Source organism: Bombina bombina, chromosome 5 (genome assembly GCF_027579735.1).
Source record: "Bombina bombina isolate aBomBom1 chromosome 5, aBomBom1.pri, whole genome shotgun sequence".
In the NCBI taxonomy this organism is placed as follows: domain Eukaryota; kingdom Metazoa; phylum Chordata; class Amphibia; order Anura; family Bombinatoridae; genus Bombina; species Bombina bombina.
The window spans coordinates 1,045,995,744-1,046,014,173 of record NC_069503.1 but is presented as its reverse complement, the minus strand read 5'-3'; the positions used below and the strand labels follow the sequence as shown (position 1 = coordinate 1,046,014,173).

Here is an 18,430-nt window from a genome sequence, read left to right as displayed (position 1 = left end):
TAAAATTTCTGCTCTTTCTGAATCATGAAAGAAAATATTTGGGTTTACTATCCCTTTAAACATACACCAGGGTCTCCCTTTGCACTTCGTACTCCATTTCAAACGTTAACCTAACAGAGAGCTCTCATTATTTATATGGGAGACATCTCGCCACTCGCAGGGACAGCCCCTGCGAGTGTTGTGTGGTAAACCACGTCTAGACTTGCAAATTTTATAGAATTGGCTCCTAAGCCACTAATGCACAGCTTCATGAGTGTCCTCTTTATAGTTTATTGGGGAGACAGTACGGCATCTGACTGGCTGTACTAATCTACACAAATATTAAAAAATATATATATTCAGACTTGGGTTTAAAGGGACACTGAACCCAATTTTTTTTATTTTGTGACTCAGATAGAGCATGCAATTTTAAGCAACTTTCTAATTTACTCCTATTATCAATTTTTCTTCATTATCTTGCTATTTTTATTTGGAAAAAAAAGGCATCTAAGCTAAGGAGCCAGCCAATATTTGTTTGAGAACCCTGGACAACACTTGTTTATTGGTGGGTGAATTTATCCACCAATCAGCAAGAACAACTCAGAGTAATCACCAAAAATGGGCCGGCATCTAAACTTACATTCTTACTTTTCAAATAAAGATACCAGGAGAATAAAGAAAATTTGATAATAGGAGTTAATTAGAAAGTTGCTTAAAATGTCATGCTCCATCTGAATCACAAAAGAAAAAAAATTGGGTTCAGTGTCCCTTTAACAAGCACCCATGGGCCTGCACAAATGTACTTTATTGTTTTTTTAAAGGCAAGTAACCTACAGGTTGCAATGATTTATTGTTATACATATATGTAATGTGCCTACAGATACTGAAGCACTATAAATGGGGTTACAATATGTAAAGATCATTTTAGGAAAGGAAGTCTGGGACTGAAAATGTGGAGAGCTTACAAACTAAGTGGTAGTTGGAAAAACATTTAAGGGTTTTGTTCATTCAGTGACATTTTAAAAATGTAAAAATATAATGAACTGATTTACTTAAAATTGTAATAGTTTGTAGTAACTGCAACGAATTGTATCCCAATCAGCCTAAAATACAATATACATATATAAGATACACCCAGCACACAATACAGATATTATTATTCACACAAAATACCTTTATTTTGTCACAACTGTCATGTGTGTGGTAGTATGGTGTTTATGGATTACTCACTTGTTGAAACTATATATTACATATGAGAAACGTTAGGTATAAGATAGTTCTGAATGGGTGGGAGCTGTGTTTTACTTGCACTCTTTAAGGGTGACAAATCCAATCCACCAGCAGGAGGCGCTGTAGCATCTCCATCCCCTGAATTTCCCTGGGAACCAAACTAGTCTGTCAAAAATATATACTTGATACTAACATTTCTGATCTCTCCCAACTTTATAATATCCCCCTATATACACATATCATAAGAATTTGAACTCCACTATATGATTGTACCGTTTCATAACTAATTCTGAAGCCACATACTGTGGTGTCACAGGAGCAGCAGAGGAATATACCGTATCGATTAAAGACAAAAACATCATCACAAAGTGATGCTTATTTAACCCCTTGCCTGCCAGAGAAAAAGTGCAATGAGCCTTCGCTAGAACCCGATACTTAGTTGCCATACTACTGTAGTTTATTTAATATTAGAAAACAACAAAAGGGTGAGCAGCAGATACTCTCATTTCATTGAGCTAGTGTGCAAGTTCTTCGTGTGTAAATATTATAACAATAGAACAACACGCGCGTCCCCGGTTCGATTCCAGCCTCAGACGTCTGTAGAACGCTCTCATCCTTTTGTCTGCTCCGGGGGTCATGGTCCCTGGTTCACATCCATCCGCGCATCTAGCTGTGTTTTCACCATATAACTATAGTACAACCAGGCTGGCTTTATACTTCCAAAGTAAAAAAGAGGGCCGTCTGCTGGCTGGGTGCAGCGGAAACACCGCCTCCCCGGATGTGACGCATGCCCAATAGGAGAGCAGGATGCGTGGATAGATGAGGTCACAAGCTGTCGTGTGTGTGCTGGGAGGAATGGAATGTGTTAGAGTAGCGATCAGAACCGGGTTAACGTTCTAAAATCGAACGCTGCAACCCGCAACATTGCATCTGTAGAATATTTCCATCTCCGGGTGCTTGCTCGGCACTGCAGCGATCTGTTAACCCCGGAGCTGCTGGATTCCTCATCAATACAGAGGGATAAAAAGGTGTTGCAATGAAGAGACATGCAGGGATTTGTACGGTTACGGTGCCCGCACCTAAGCATGTAATGCTGCTCTGAAGCGGGTAGTTACCCTCATTTTATTTTTTTCTTTTGTTTTTATTATACCTGTTTTTAATACCTGAATGCATAGAACTGATGCTTCTGCCTGGGCTACATTTAAAGTTGATGAAGTGTGCCGGCTGCAAGCAATAGTTGATAGCTCTAAATTGCACAGTGCATCTCTGTATATTGGGGATCGGCACTGCCTGCAGCAGCTGCTTGTGGATTGCACCCTTAACGCAAAATGAAAGACAGAAGGGGAGAAAGTTAAAGAAATCGCCCACATGCGCTGGATCAGCCCGCGGCTTTGGGAAAGGAACAAGAAGAAGAAGGAGGTGGTGGAGGTGTTGGAAGAGAGTTTGAAATCTTGTAAGAGTGGAAGATGGCGGAGTGGAGCTGAAAGTGTAAATTGGGAGACTTTGGGGGATTTTGTGTTTATATACGGTCATCCAGAGTCAGATCGGACACATGCAGGCCAAAAAACGCTACTTCATCCTGCTCTCAGCTGGCACCTGTCTAGTCCTGCTGTTCTATTTAGGAGGATTGCAGTTTAGGGCATCCAGGAGCCATAGCTGGAGAAGGGATGAACACAGTAGAAATGATTTGCAAAAGAATGCAGATCACCCTTGGCAGAGATTTCCGGACACCCTGCTCCCTTTTATCCAGTGGGATCAGGCTGAGAGTCAGGATTACAACAGCCAGGTGTCCCCTAGGCAAAAGAGGGATGCCAACTCTAGTGTGTACAAGGGCAAGAAGTGTCGCATGGAGTCCTGCTTTGACTTCACTCTGTGCAAGAGGAACGGTTTCAAGGTGTATGCTTACCCTCAACAGAAAGGAGACAAGATCTCAGAAAGTTACCAAAATATCTTATCAGCCATTGAGGGCTCCAGATTTTACACCTCTGACCCTAGCCAGGCTTGCCTGTTTGTGCTGAGCTTGGACACCTTAGACAGAGACCAGTTGTCCCCACAGTATGTGCACAACCTCAAAACAAAAGTCCAGAACCTGCACTTGTGGAACAATGGTAGAAATCATTTAATTTTTAATTTATATTCTGGGACCTGGCCCGATTACACCGAAGATGTGGGTTTTGACATAGGCCAGGCCATGCTTGCCAAGGCTAGTATCAGCACAGAAAACTTCCGCCCCAATTTTGATGTCTCCATCCCACTGTTTTCTAAGGATCACCCCAGGACAGGAGGGGACAAGGGATTCCTGAGATTTAACACTATCCCTCCTATTAGGAAGTACATGCTGGTATTTAAGGGGAAAAGGTACTTGACAGGGATAGGGTCAGACACCAGGAATGCCTTATATCATGTCCATAATGGGGAGGATGTTATCCTCTTGACCACTTGCAAGCATGGCAAAGACTGGCAGAAACACAAAGACGCTCGTTGTGACAAAGACAACACAGAATATGAAAAGTAAGTGGTTTAGTTAGTGTATTTTTCCTTCTTGTACAGATGCAATGGTAAGATGTCAGGTACAGTATAAAGTTTTTATTTCCAAAGGTTTAACCAACGATCAGCATTGGTTTCAACATCTGTATACGTTTCCATTGATTTTTTTTTTGTGATTTGACACTACAGGAAGCCAGGCTGTTTGATGTTTCATTTGAAGTGGATATTGATATGGGTCCTCTCCATGCAGTTCATTTGTAGAAGGAATTCATGTAACCAGGCGCATAGTTTGACCTTTGCTCTTTGCTGTGACTGCTACTGGTTATACATGATCTTTTTTTAATTCTATTAACTCATTTGGGTTGCTTTAATCCATGCTTTAGCTGCATAGTATATGTTACTACCTCTACAAATACTTCATACTGTTCATCACAGTTCACAATATCCTGCAGTTTCCATTGGAACTGACATATTTTCATCCCAGCTGTTGAATAGTTAAAATTAACTCTTTGCTTGCCACAGATACATACAGTGTGTTGAAACTCTGTATGGAAACCAAGCTGTCATAATGGTTACTCTATCATTTTTATGGATCTATTATAGAGTCATATTTGAAGTTTTTTTTCCCTCCAGTATTGAGAAATGGTTATAGATGTGCAGTTGGCCCTTATTGAGATGTACTAATTGTATTGCATAGATTTAAGCATGATAGGAAGGATATATTCCCATTCAAAGGCAATTCACATGAAGATTATTTCCAGTTTGTTTACAGCACTTGACACCTGTTTCTTAAAGTTTATAGTTTGATGCATATAATACCCTCCTGTGAATCTGACAATCTAGCGAGAAGGAAGAAAAATATTAGTATACTAAGTCATTGTTTATTTAATAGTATAAAAAAAGTAGATAATGAAAATGTGATGCATTAAGCAGCTATATTAAATGACAAACCCTGGACCTCTAGGATTGTAAATGCCATGTCTGAGAGACACCTGTGAGTTTTGGTAAATTAAGTTGGGGTGGTGTAAAGGCGACAATAAAAAGTATGTTATTGTCTAAGTGATTGGGTCTAAATAAATAGCCAAGGTGCATGCTTTTTGTAAGGGTTAATTCTTTTTTTTTTCAGCAGAAACACAACACACAGTGCCAGTTTAAAAGACACCTGCTTTTCTCATGGCTTTTAGATTAGTCACTTGTGTCTGGCAGGTGAGAAAAGGTCTGTCTTGCAGAATGCCTGTATTTATTACATGCAGTGTTGTAGCACTGATTATTATTATATATTCTGTCTAGTCTCCTATATGGTATAATGTAACCATAAAGGCTATACAAACTCTTCAGATATTCATTCTTTATATTCCATTTTTTTGCATCCACCTTAATAATTCCAAATATCTTTTTAATAATGCCTCTCTTGTACTTCAGTCTCGCAGCATATTGCAGATCTATATTTTAGTCTATGAATATATTGACCCATTGTTGTGCAATTCATGGAGTGTTCAGTTATCATCATAAAAACTGTAGACCAACCTCATTATTTACTTTTAATTGATCAAGCACATTAGTTGAGCTGATAATGGAGACATTAAGCATAAATAAAACCTTCCTTTCGGTAGATGGTATATGTAATTGGACTATTTCCTGTAAAGGCTGGTGAATTATTTAAATTCTCATGCAGTGCTAGAGTCTGATGTTAATAACCAACCTGCCTGGACTTTAGCATCTTAATCTGCCAACTTGTGCCATGAACGTTCCCCCAGCTATCAAATCACTGCTTTGCTGAAGTTTATTTTATCTAATGCAGCACTTATCTATCAATAATATTCAAGTGAAAGGACCTTTGGAATTGGTTTAGCTTTGAACAAGATTAGTTTAAGTACTTTTCTGTTCCTCTGAGTCTTAAAGAATGTTGTACTATTAATGTGTTTTTCAGAGGAAAACTGTTCTATATAATGCTCTGACATTTTTCCTAGTCTTCAATAAAGAAGTCTAAACGGAAACTTAATATTACAAGTAGAGTATAGGAGTTAAAAAATCTAATTTTGTGCAAATTTCTTATTGTATCCAAACTATTTGTCCTCTGTGATTGTAGAGATCTGTTCTTTGTTAATCCGTTGTATCTAGTAAATTGCATCAGTGAACTGATTTATCTTTGTACGGTATATATGCATCTGCTCTTGGTTGAAAAGTCAAATTATGGTACAGATAAACATAAGACTGATGAAAAATATCAATGTTTATTCTTGAATTCTTAATTCCTACTCTGCTGCTTAAAGCATTAATATATGTTTAATTATGATTAAACACAAGTGTTTCTTTACAATATTGTGGATGGTCCCCAGTGTTGACTGCCTGTGAATCAAACAGACAAAAGATGGGGGAATTGTTCCTCATCATACACAGCTGTGATATCGGCAAAGAAACCCTCAAGGGAGACAGAGGGACGTTTTGAAAGATCAGCTCCTGTTACACAAACCAGGTATCTTTGCAGAGGTGCCTATTAAATGCTTTGATGTATTATAAATATATTGGTGCATTAGATCAGCACCAGAAAAGATAAAACAGCTGGTACAATTTTGATATAGCAAAGGCTAGAAATAAAATAGCCCTTTAAAGCTGTGTTTGAGGAGCATAAATCTCTTTTTTTTTTATTTTTCATTTCTCTAGAATGTGTGTGTGTGTAATATAAATAAATATATATATATATATATATATATATATATATATATATATATAATCGTATTTATGTTTGTGGGAAGTTTTATACAACGATTGTGAACTAACAGATTGGGCATTGCTAGTAGTTATTGAATAAATATGTACCTAAAAACTGTAGTGTAGGTGCAGATCCTCGGTGAATACTGAGTTATTGGTATTATATCCCTTTCAGTGTCGGGGAAGAAATTTGAAATCTGTTAATAGAACTGTGATTAATAAAGTAATACTTTTAATGCCATATGTGGAAAGCAGTTCACAATTAGTTTTTTTTTATATCAAAAATATAAGTATAAAGGTTTAGTTTTTATAAACTACTTTCTTTCTATAAAATAATGGGCACTGCCATGTTTGAACTAGTTTTCTAATTATCTCTGTTCAAATAAAGCTGTGTGGAATCCGTTTTTTTTGGACAGTCTCTTGTATTGCCTGTTTGGTAACTGTTCCTTATTGTCTTCAGCAGGGGAAACAAATAAGGGATAACTTAAAGGGACAGTCAACACCAGAATCTTTGTTTTAAAAGATAGATAATCCCTTTATTACCTATTCCCCAGTTTTGCACAACAAACACAGTTATATTAATATACTTTTTTACTCTGTGATTAACTTGTATCTAAGCATCTTTTGACAGTCCCCTGGTCACATGACATTTTATTTATCTATTGACTTTCATTTTAGCCAATTAGTGCAGTGTCTGCCACAAGCCACGGGCGTGATCACAATGTTATCTATATCTATATGACTCACATGAACTAGCTCTCCCTGTGAAAATAAAATAAAAAGCATGTGATAAGAGGCGGCCTTCAAGGGCTTAGACATTATCATATGCGCCTTCCTAGATTTAGCTTTCAACTAAGAATACCAATAGAACAAAGCAAAATTGGTGATAAAAGTAAATTGTAAAGTTGCTTAAAATTACAAGCCCTATTTGAAACATGAACTTTTATTTTTTTACTTGACTGTCCCTTTAAGCTCAATCATGGAGGTGCCCATTCCTTTATAGAAACTTAGTGCAAACAACAATATTCAGAGTTAAACGACAGGCAAGGGGAACAAAATAAATAACAGCCGTATATAGCAAAGTTTTTAACTACACGTAAATAAACATTTTATATTACAATCTCATCTTTTTAATTTCCTTTTTAAAATCTGATATTTATTTATATGCACATACATATTTTCTAATAGCAACTAAAGAAAGAACATGCAATATTAACAGTTGAGGACAAGATTAAAGCATAAAGATACACAGATATATATTTATTATAACAAGAAAAAGAAAATAAACACCATAAAGGGACACTGAACCCAATTTTTTTCTTTGGTGATTCAGATAGAGCATGCATCTTTCTAATTTACTCCTATTATCAATTTTTTTTTCATTCTCTTGTTATCTTTATTTGAAATGCAAGAATGTAAGTTTAGATGCCGGCCCATTTTTGGTGAACAACCTGGGTTTTTGCTGATTGGTAGATAAGTTCACCCACCAATAAACAAGTGCTATCCAGAGTACTGAACCAAAACATAGCTTAGGTGCCTTCTTTTTCAAATAAAGATTGCAAGAGAACGAAGAAACTTGATAATAAGAGTAAATTAGGTAGTTGCTCAAAATTGCTGCTCTAGCTGAATCACTAAAGGAAATTTTTTTGTTTCAGTGTCCCTTTAATTGTACTGAGCCCTTGGGGTTGTTCTGTGGTGTCTCCTTTTGAAGAATTTAAAAATTCTATGGCTTGGTGCGGATTAGAAAGGCATGAATGCGGGGTTAAGCATGAGTCACATTGTCAGGAAACCTTCTAATAATCCTGTAATTAGCCTTCATTATGATTCAGAGAGACCATGTGAGTTGTCATAGGGATTTAATTTGTCCTAAAATGTGTGGCGATATATAAATCAAATTTGCTTCATTATCTTGGTATCATTTGCTGAAAGAACAGCATTGTACCACTGGCAGCTAGCTGAACACATCTAGTTAGCCAATCATAAGAGACAAATGTGTGCAGACACCAATCAGCAGCTAGCTGAACACATTTAGTTAGCCAATCATAAGAGACAAATGTGTGCAGGCACCAATCAGCACCTAGTTCCCACTAGTGTAGGATATTTTTGTATTCTTTTTGGAGAAGGGATACCAAAAGAATTGGTGTCTTAAAATGACATGCTCTATCTGGATCCTGCAAGTTTATTGTGACTCTAATTTCCCTTTAAATTATGAACATCAGTATATAATGACTATTGTGTTATTACAATGCAAATAATGACTTACAGTGTTGTGATTTTTAAAGAACTAGCTTTAGTCTACCACAGCTGTAATGTACACAATCGCATTATACATACAGAGTCGGAAATTGCAACAGAGCAGAATAAATGTGACAATTGAATGGGCTAGTAACTTTTCTCCCTTGGCTAGTAAACTATAGCGATATTTTTCCATACCATTTGTGTGTATAGGTGGGAATACTAAGCATTAAAGTAGAGATATCTGCATATGCTGTCACTTCCACTTGGCATTTACATATATTCTCAGAGGGGGGGGAGAGGGAAGGCGTACAAGCAATGCAATCTCTGCTTTATTGATCCTTGACTGAAAAATATTCCAGACCTTCTGCATTTTCCTACCACCCTTTTTCTGTCCGATGGTTGCACTGGAAGCACAACAAAGGCTTTACCTTATTTATTTACAGCGTCTTAAGACCAAACATACTTAAGGGCAGTATTCTAAGCAGGGAACACAGCAGATTGTTAGCAAGATGAGCTCTTGAGTCAGTAACTAATTTAAAGCCCATTTAGTGAATGTACTTTAGAAACATATACTTTGTGCACTTGTATTGAAATAGCAACTGTCACCAAGCCCATCTTGTCACCCAGTTACGCTGCAGACCTCCCACATGCGCTTTGAGATGTGCATGTGCACAATATGTGTTTTACACCTACACCCAGGTGAATTTTATATATATTTATATGCTTGCTTAATACATCAGTATCCGTGATCGCATTTTTATGCAGCTGTTTGAAATTTAAAAAAGAGAGGCATCAAAACAAATACTCTCTGCTTTTGTAAATATTACTATCGATCTGATGTTTTTTTTCATTGCTAAGCAGTGCATGTTGTATATTGTACAATGCATGTGCTTTGAAAGATTGATTCATTTTGATGTCTTAGGCTTTTTTCTTTGACTTCGATTGAGAGATGATGGTAGAATTATTTTTTTAGTTATTATTAGCCTCGGTTTATAGCAGGTACATTACGTCTATGGCAGTGTTGTGGTTAATCAATGTCATTGCATAACTGAGGAATCTGCCTTCCTAAAATCTAATAGTTTCTCTTACTTAAAGGGACAGTATACTATAAATTTTGTTTTTCTCTTAATGTGTTTCCAATTACTTTTTTTACCAGCTGTATAGTATACTATGCGTGAGAATTAGCTATTTAAGCTTTATTTGTGTAAATAAATTAGCTGATTTTGTGTTTTGAAGCCACAGCCCAATAAAATGGGTTGAGCTTGTAGGTATAATCAGATTTCATTCTTTATCACATTGTGTACATATACATGCTTTTTTTATCTTATATCTGTCCGTAAACCAATCACCAATACTTGGAGAGAACAATGGAAAATTTATATTTTATTACCTTTATTTCTTCTTCCATACCCCACTGATAGTGTAATTTCTTCTGCTGGCTGTGTTTACACAGCTTGAGCTTAAGGCCCAAAACTTTCAGGATAGGTGGGTATACCACAGGCTAAATCAGCTATTTCAAATGCAAATATAAGGTTAATGGAAATATTTGTAAACAATTTAATACACTCTAGCAGGTAAAGAGGATTATTGGGAACATATTAAAGGGGATACATTTTTTGAGTAAACTGTCCCTTTAATAGTAGATTTATATTAAAGGGACATTCCAATGCAAAACATTTTGGAACTATTTTTTGACCTTACAGAGGTGTAAAAATTGCATGCTCTGATTCATTAGATCATTTAATTTAGCACAAGTGACCCCACAACTCTTTATTTAACCTTTACAAAGGCGTTAAACACATAGTTAAAGTATCACTAAGGGCTGCAAAGAACTGCTGTATCCGAGTGAATACTGGTAGTGACCCAATCAGCAGCTGTAGTCACGCAAACCCCTTTGTTAAACACACAGTTGCATAGTCAATATTGCTAAAATAACATGTTTTAATACATTATATAATTTTTTTTTTCCCAACTGTAATGGCCCTATAAATATATACAGTTATGGTCTTAATTAAAAATTAATACCTAGCAGCACCATATCAATTTCAGGTATCGTGAAATAAGATTTTATGTAGAAATACAGAGTTATAGCTTTGGTAATTTTAAAAATATTCACAATGTAAATTGAACATAGATTTTGGTGTTTATATGTAGGCTTGTGATCTTTCTCTTTTGGGGGAAAATTGTGTATTTGAAGTAACATTGAATAGAAGAATTCTGAATTCTGTTTACTGCCTCTGTGAAATTCCAGTGCTGATCCTAATATGAAAATATGCTAAATTTGGCCAGAATCACATTTCAAATTGTGGCATTTGAGCATTTTAAATAATGTTTATGAAAAACAAAATCAGCATTTGTTCTATATAAATTTGAAAGGTAGAATTGAATGTGAAGCAAAATAGTTGTTCTACCATTCAAATCACAGACCAGTTATGTTTGAAATTGTGATGTGAAAGTAAGTAGTATTATTTTAACTTATTGCTATAGACACAACTCATCTTTAATCTTATTGGTCCATTCTGGAACCAGGTCTTGAGGGCTCTTATTTCCGAGGTAATAAAATTCATGCACTGACACTTTTACATTTGTTTTAATAGAAAATAAGTCACCCTTTAATTACTCAGTTTAGTGAAGAGCCTTGTGCAAGTCAGAAGTGCTTATATTCTGATATTATACACTTACCAGCAGTTCTTGTGCTGTGCTCTTGCTTAGCCTAAAAGCTTTATATTACAGAATTAAGAAATTTTCAGTCCGATGTAAGTAAGGGAAAATGCACAATTTAAAGGGACATTGTACTAAAAAAAAACTGTCTGATACTTTTCCTGTAGCAATTTACCTGTTGAAATTCTTTTCTCTAAAAAAGTTACTAAAAGAAACTTAAAACTATGTTTTTCTTTATTTCAGGATTCAGATAGTGTGTGTAACACTGTTTATATATGTGTGTGTGTGTGTGTATATGTATGTGTATATATATATATATATATATATATATATATATATATATATATATATATATATATATATATATATATATATATATATAATGTGTGTACTGTGTGTGTGTATTATGTACCGGGCTTGAAATTTCCAGTTGTCCCGGGCAACTTAGAAATTTTGACTTTGTCCTATCTTTAACATTGAGTGGACTACTAACTTTTCTCTTTGGGCTCGTAGGTTTTAACCCCTAACTAGTAAACCATGGTGATATTTTTACAGACAGAACGAGAAGCAGTCTGCTGGGAACATTAGACATTCTCCTGTGCACTATACAGGAACATGTTTATCCACTAATCAGCCCTGGTTGGTTTCTGTGCAGCCATTGGAGGATACACACACACATGGGTTTCTGGAGGCAGACTGAGCGCCTACAGTGTTAGCGGTTTTGTCTGTAGTTAACCCCCCAAATAGCATTTAAAAAGATTGTGCTGGAGGGAGGTAAAACAAAAAAACTACTCAATCTAAATAGATCCCTTGTATTTCTGTTTAGCATGTCACTAGATATTCCATGTTATAGTTCTTGCCAGAGATTAGAATGTTACAAAATAATCTTTCCTGCTAGATTGTTAGAGATATTATTGTTGGCACTTGTAGTAGGATTTGGTTTCTAAAATACTTTGTTTGAAGTCTAAATATTTGGTAACTGTACACAGTTATACACGCTCATCTTTTGCTTGTTTCCCAAAAACATAGCATTATGCTGCTTGCTGATATGAAAGACAGGACTTTGTTTTCTATTCTGTTCGTATGGTAGACAACATGGATAAACTTGGTAACTGGTTGTTTGACAAATATGTATCACATAAATAATGCGGCATATAGACGAGTGCTGTGCGCTTTTTTTCTCTGCACATGTATGTTGAGCGTATTTTTAAGATCCGGCCTTCACTAGTTTAAGTAGCAATTTGCTGAAGCACTTTAACTCTGAGCATATGAAATGACATTTTCATATTATGCTAAATATACTGGCTTCCCTTAACTAAAAGAAACCCATATGCATAATATTAAACAGTTATTAGGGTTGACACTAAGCGCCTGATGCTAGAGGGACCCTTAGCTTTAATAAATTGACCCCTAGCGGTCAGAGAAGTGGATAATCAGAGAGAGAGTTATTAAAGCGCCAAAAGGACAAAGGCCGGGTCTAAGTTTAAGAGTAATATATCATTTATTCAAATAATGTTATATTTTTTTATGTTTTTTGTTTTTGTTTTTTATTTTTATATTTTTATTTAGGTATATTTTTATTTTTGTTTTTTATATTTTTAATGTGTTGAATAAATTATATATTACTCTTAAACTTAGACCCGGCCTTTGTCCTTTTGGCGCTTTAATAACTCTCTCTCTGCATAATATTAAATGAGGCCTAGATTTCTGGGTTCTCACAAAACCATTTAACCCATTTTGTGACTTACATTTCCAGTGAGTCAATTAAATCTAATCACAATTTGTATTTTGAAACTTTATCAAAAGTTTACAAATGGTATGCAGTGCTTATAAGTGTAGCCTCTTTTTAATTCATCTATTTATTTACACTTTTCATGGGGGGCACTGGGGAATCCTTATTCATTAGATACCTTGAAGTCACAGTATTTCTTTGCATTCCAATAAACTGGGCTCCAGCCTTCACAATAGCTTGCTATATGGCCATTGTTTTGTCTTGCATAGATTTCCAAAGGAATGTTGGGATGTATGCTTTTGTGTTCTGCTTCAGAGTAGAGTAGGAATTCCTAGCTGTTTCCTTGGCACAGCAGGACGTTCTCAGGAATTCATTCACCTGCAGCCATTTTATTTTTGAGCAGCCTTTCAATTTATATGACATAATCATAATAATAAATATATGCGCGTTTGCAGTTTCATAGTACTAGAATTATATATTCCTGTGAACAAGTTGTTCCCAAATCCTATCTTTTTCTTGGGTTTTAAAAAGAACCCTACTCTTAGCACAGCTTGGTGACTCACTGGGTTTTAAATGTCTATTAAAAGCTTTTTATGTTTTTATTGATTTCTAGAGCCGTGTTAATCCTATCTGAGTGGCTGATATATTAAAATATAATCAGGATTTCTGCAGCATCCTAGGTTTAAAGCAGCACAGTAGCGTGAATAAGTCCATCTGTTTATCTAGCAACACTAAGTTCCCATCGAAACTCGCTATTATTGTAGTGTGCTATGCTCCAAGGCTTGAGGAGGAGAAACTAACCTGATTATATAGCTCATATAGTGCAAGTCTCTCCTGTCTGAGAAAAAGCTGAATCATCAGTAAATTGCACAGCATGGGGAACATGGAAACTGCATATATTATGAGGGAAATATTTGAATAAAATGACCACATTTAATTCTGAAAATATTTGTATATTGTTTTTTGAAAAAAAAATCACAAACTAAAGTAGTGATAACTTCCTTCTTAAAGGGACTGTCAACACCAAAATTGTTATTGTTTAAAAAGACAGATAAGATCTTTACTACCCATTTCCCAGCTTTGCACAACCAACATTGTTAATATACTTTATAACATTTAAACCTCTAAATTTCTGCCTCTTATCACATGCTTTTTTATTAACTTTTCACAACAGTAGACTTCTAATTCATGTGAGCCATATAGATAACATTGTGCTCACTTCCAGAGTTGTGGATAACACCGCACTAATTGGCTAAAATGCAAGTCAATCAATAATAAATAGTCATGTGATCAGGGGCTTTCAAAAGAGGCTTAGATACAAGGTAATCACAGGTAAAATGTATATTAATATAAGTGTGTAGGTTATGCAAAACTGGAGGAATGGATAATAAAGGGATTTTTTTTTTTTTTTTAAACAAAAATTTTGGAGTTGATTGTCACTTTAAATAAGCTATTTTTTTTTCTGTCTAATTTTTGGTAAACAAAATATTTGACTTGCTATGCAGAATGTAAACAACTTTTTTCCAGTGTTTTTGGCTCATTTTGTTATGAATGGCTGAATAAAATAAATGGAATATGAATTGATATGAATGTTTGTTTGATTTTCAACAAATCATTTTACAGTGTATGTGCAATTTAAAGGGACAGTCAACACCAGAATTGAAAAGAAAGATAATCCCTTTATTACCCATTCCCCAGTTTTGCATAACCAACACAGTTATAATACACTTTTTACCTCTGTAATTACCTTGTATCTAAGCCTCTGCAAACTGCCCCCTTATTTCAGTTCTTTTGACAGACTTGCATTTTAGCCAATCAGTGCTCACTCCTATGTCACTTCATGTGCATGAGCTCAATGTTATCTATATTAAACACATGAACTAATGCCCTCTAGTGGTCAAAATGCATTCAGATTAGAGGCAGTCTTCAATGTCTAAGAAATTAGCATATCAACCTCCTAGGTTTAGCTTTCAACTTAGAATACCAAGAGAACAAAGCAAAATTGGTGATAAAAGTAAATTGGGAAGTTGTTTGTTTAAAATGACATGCCCTATTTAAATCCAGGAAGTTTTTTGGGGCTTGACTGTTTCTTTAAGTAAGGTTTATTAAACCTGTTTGACTATTTGTAAGACCAATCAATGCCTATGTGAGATTTGGCATCCTTGGCAGTGGGTTGCACGCACAAATAAAGTTATGAGAAATGCAATAGAAAGTGTGTGTGCCACAAATCCTTTTGCTATTATTACCTCTGCAAAAAAAAAACAACTTTGTGTGGTTTGTTAAAATGTTTGCTAGTTACTGTATTTGAAATAAATGTGTCAACCTTTGTTGCAGTTGTTCTTTCCAAATACGTCAGAAGTTCTGGGGAATATTATGTCCCTTTAACTTAGCTAGTAGTTGGAAATAAAATGTCTAAAATTGACAAACTGCCTCCTCCTCTCTGTACACTTCACCGCAATACTTTTGCACTAATTGCACTTCTGAATATGGATCATAGAGCACAGAGCTACAGCCATTGTCATGGCAACTTCTTGACAAAATTTATTGACCGTTTTATTTCTTGCTGTAGATAAGTAAAGCAGTAAAAAGCTGGGTTAGTCCTGTAGCTAGAGATAACTTACGAGATCCAATATAGTGAGACAAAGAAACCATTTATCTTTCTAACTTAGCAAGCTTCAAAACCCAAAGCTTCTATTAAAGGGACACTGAACCCACTTTTTTTCTTTTGTGATTTAGATAGAGCATGACATTTTAAGCAACTTTCTAATTTACTCCTATTATCAAATGTTCTTTATTCTCTTGGTATCTTTATTTGAAATGCAAGAATGTAAGTTTAGATGCCGGCCCATTTTTAGTGAACAACCTAAGTTGTCCTTGCTGATTGGTGGATACATTCATCCACCAATCAAAAACTGCTGTCCAGAGTGCTGAACCAAGAAAAAAGCTTAGATGCCTTTTTTATTTAAAGATAGCAAGAGAACGAAGAAACATTGATAATAGGAGTAAATTAGAAAGTTGCTTAAAATTGCATGCTATATCTGAATCACAACAGAATTTTTTTTGGTTCAGTGTCCCTTTAAACATATGGCTGATCAGCAATTAAAGGGATACTGAACCCACATTTGTTTTCTTTCATGATTCAGATAGAGCATGCCATTTTAAGCAACTTTCTAATTTACTCCTATTAATTTTTTATTCGTTCTCTTGCTATCTTTATTTGAAAAAGCAGGATTGTAAGCATACGAGTCAGACCATTTTTGGTTCAGAATCTGGGTAGCGCTTGCTAATTGGTGGCTTAATGTAGCCACCAATCAGCAACCGATACCTAGGTGCTGAACCAAAGATTGGCCTACTTGTTAGCTTTCGTTCCTGCTTTTTCAAATAAAGATGGCAAGAGAACAAAAAATTGATAAGGTGAGTAAATTAGAAAGTTGCTTAAAATGTCATGCTCTATCTGAATTATGAGAGAAATAAATTGGGTTCAGTATCCCTTTAAAGGCATAGCGTTATAGTACACTCTGCAATGTAACTAGTTATCTGCTTCTTCACTGCTGGTGCTGATTAGTAAACACACTCTGGTTACAAGGTTGGTTGACGGGTAAGAATGTTTACAGAGCGTACAGACCAATCAGCTGTAGCCTTGATCTGAAATTGGCACTGGACACAAAGTTGGAAAAAGCCTGTTTTTAATTCACATCTGTTGTATGTTATATTAAATAGTGTGCATAAACTCCAGTTCACTTTAATATCTTTCATTTAAATAGCATGTGAAAATAAGTATTTGTTAGCTGTCAGAGTTAGACACTACAGCTGTTTTAAAGTGAAATTGCATTCAAAATTGTATTTTATGTATATTGTAAAAAATACTTTTTGTAAAGTCGGTCAATGTTTTATTGATGATTTTTACTGGGCAAGTGATATATGGAGCGTCACCTGGACTGCTAGCGCCTTCTTCAAGAGTCAGCAATAATACACGTGTATTGCAACAATGTTTACAATTTAAATGTACTAATGTGTTTTCAATTCTAAGTATAATATGAGGATAAATGCTTTGTTTTGGGTAGGGGTAGCGCTTGCTGATTGGTGGCTACATTTAGCCACCAATTGGCAAGTGCTACCCAAGTTCTGAACCAAAGATGGGCCGGCTCCTAAGCATACATTCCAGCTTTTTCAAATAAAGAAACCCAAGAGAACGAAGAAAAATTGATAATGGGAGTAAATTAGAAAGTTGCTTAAAATTGTATTCTATATCTGAATCGTGAAATAAAAAAATTGTGTTCAGTATCCTTTTAAAGTTCTTTGACTGACAAAGAAAACACAGAGACTGTTGGAACAAGTGTGCTTATTAGGTTTAAGGAAATCCTGATTAAAATATATCACCGTGATATATATTTATAAATAACCTATTTTGTATGCAACAAAATATGATTTCAGTTTTCAAATGTCTTTCCTTATTTTCATGTGATATCTAAAGAAGCCCCTGCAGAAATTTGTTGATGAAGCAAAACTCTACACAGTAGTTTTTAATAGAGATGTTTTAAATTGAGATTTTTAAAAATTCAATCGCAAAAAGCTTCTGTGCATTCCACTGCCTGACAGATGCACATTGTATTGGATTTTCAATCTGTCATTTGATTGTCATTTGATGTGTCACTTTAAGCTACACTTCCCTGTCTGCCTCCTGATACTTTCATTGGTTAGTTTATATTATGGGGTTTACATAATGACTGCTGCATATCTTAAATCAAAATTCAACTTTCATGATTCAGAGAGTGCATGATATTTTAATACTCTTTTGAATGTACGTCTATGTACTATTGGTATAATTTGTTTAAAAACATATGTACATATTCTGAGTAGCTAATGTGGTAATGAGAGCTAGTTGGTGATTGGTTGCTACTCACATTTGCCTCTTCTCATTGGGTGAGCTAGGTCGCTGTAGTGCATTGCTGACTTTAACTATGTGTTTACTTTTTGCAGTTTTATGTTACTTGAAAAAAACAATATATATGTTGGTGACTTCAATTGGTCAAGACACACACAGGGGTTATATACCTTTTTGAATGACTGAGTTAAATTTGGGGGGGGGGGGATATATAATATAATATTTTAATTTACAAAAATCCAAAACTTCTGTGAATCAGATGACTCCTCATTAGCTAAATGTTTTGCTTTGCTCATAGCCCTCATGGTCCCACAGTTCATATTTCAGTTAAATTATAGAAATCAAAGGAAGAAAACCATTTTCAGTGTGAAAATAAGATTAAAGCATAACAGTGCACAGATAGAATTTCTTTGTACACACATCCTGCAATTAGGGATTAGCCAAATAGCTATTCGGTCACAAACAGGTGTTCTTATGCTATGAAATAAATCAGTAATAAAACCTTT

At 35.2% G+C, this 18,430-nt stretch overlaps 1 protein-coding gene across 1 annotated transcript in view; it reads left to right on the top strand.

The window, feature by feature from the left end:
• The first annotated feature begins 2,025 nt into the window (after positions 1-2,025).
• Positions 2,026-18,430, top strand: part of EXT1 (exostosin glycosyltransferase 1) — a 478,718-nt gene continuing 462,313 nt past the window's right edge. The window contains exon 1 of the mRNA XM_053715307.1: positions 2,026-3,720. Within this exon, the coding sequence (XP_053571282.1) occupies positions 2,762-3,720 (959 nt within the window). The 5' untranslated portion in view covers positions 2,026-2,761. The remainder of the gene's footprint in view (positions 3,721-18,430) is intronic.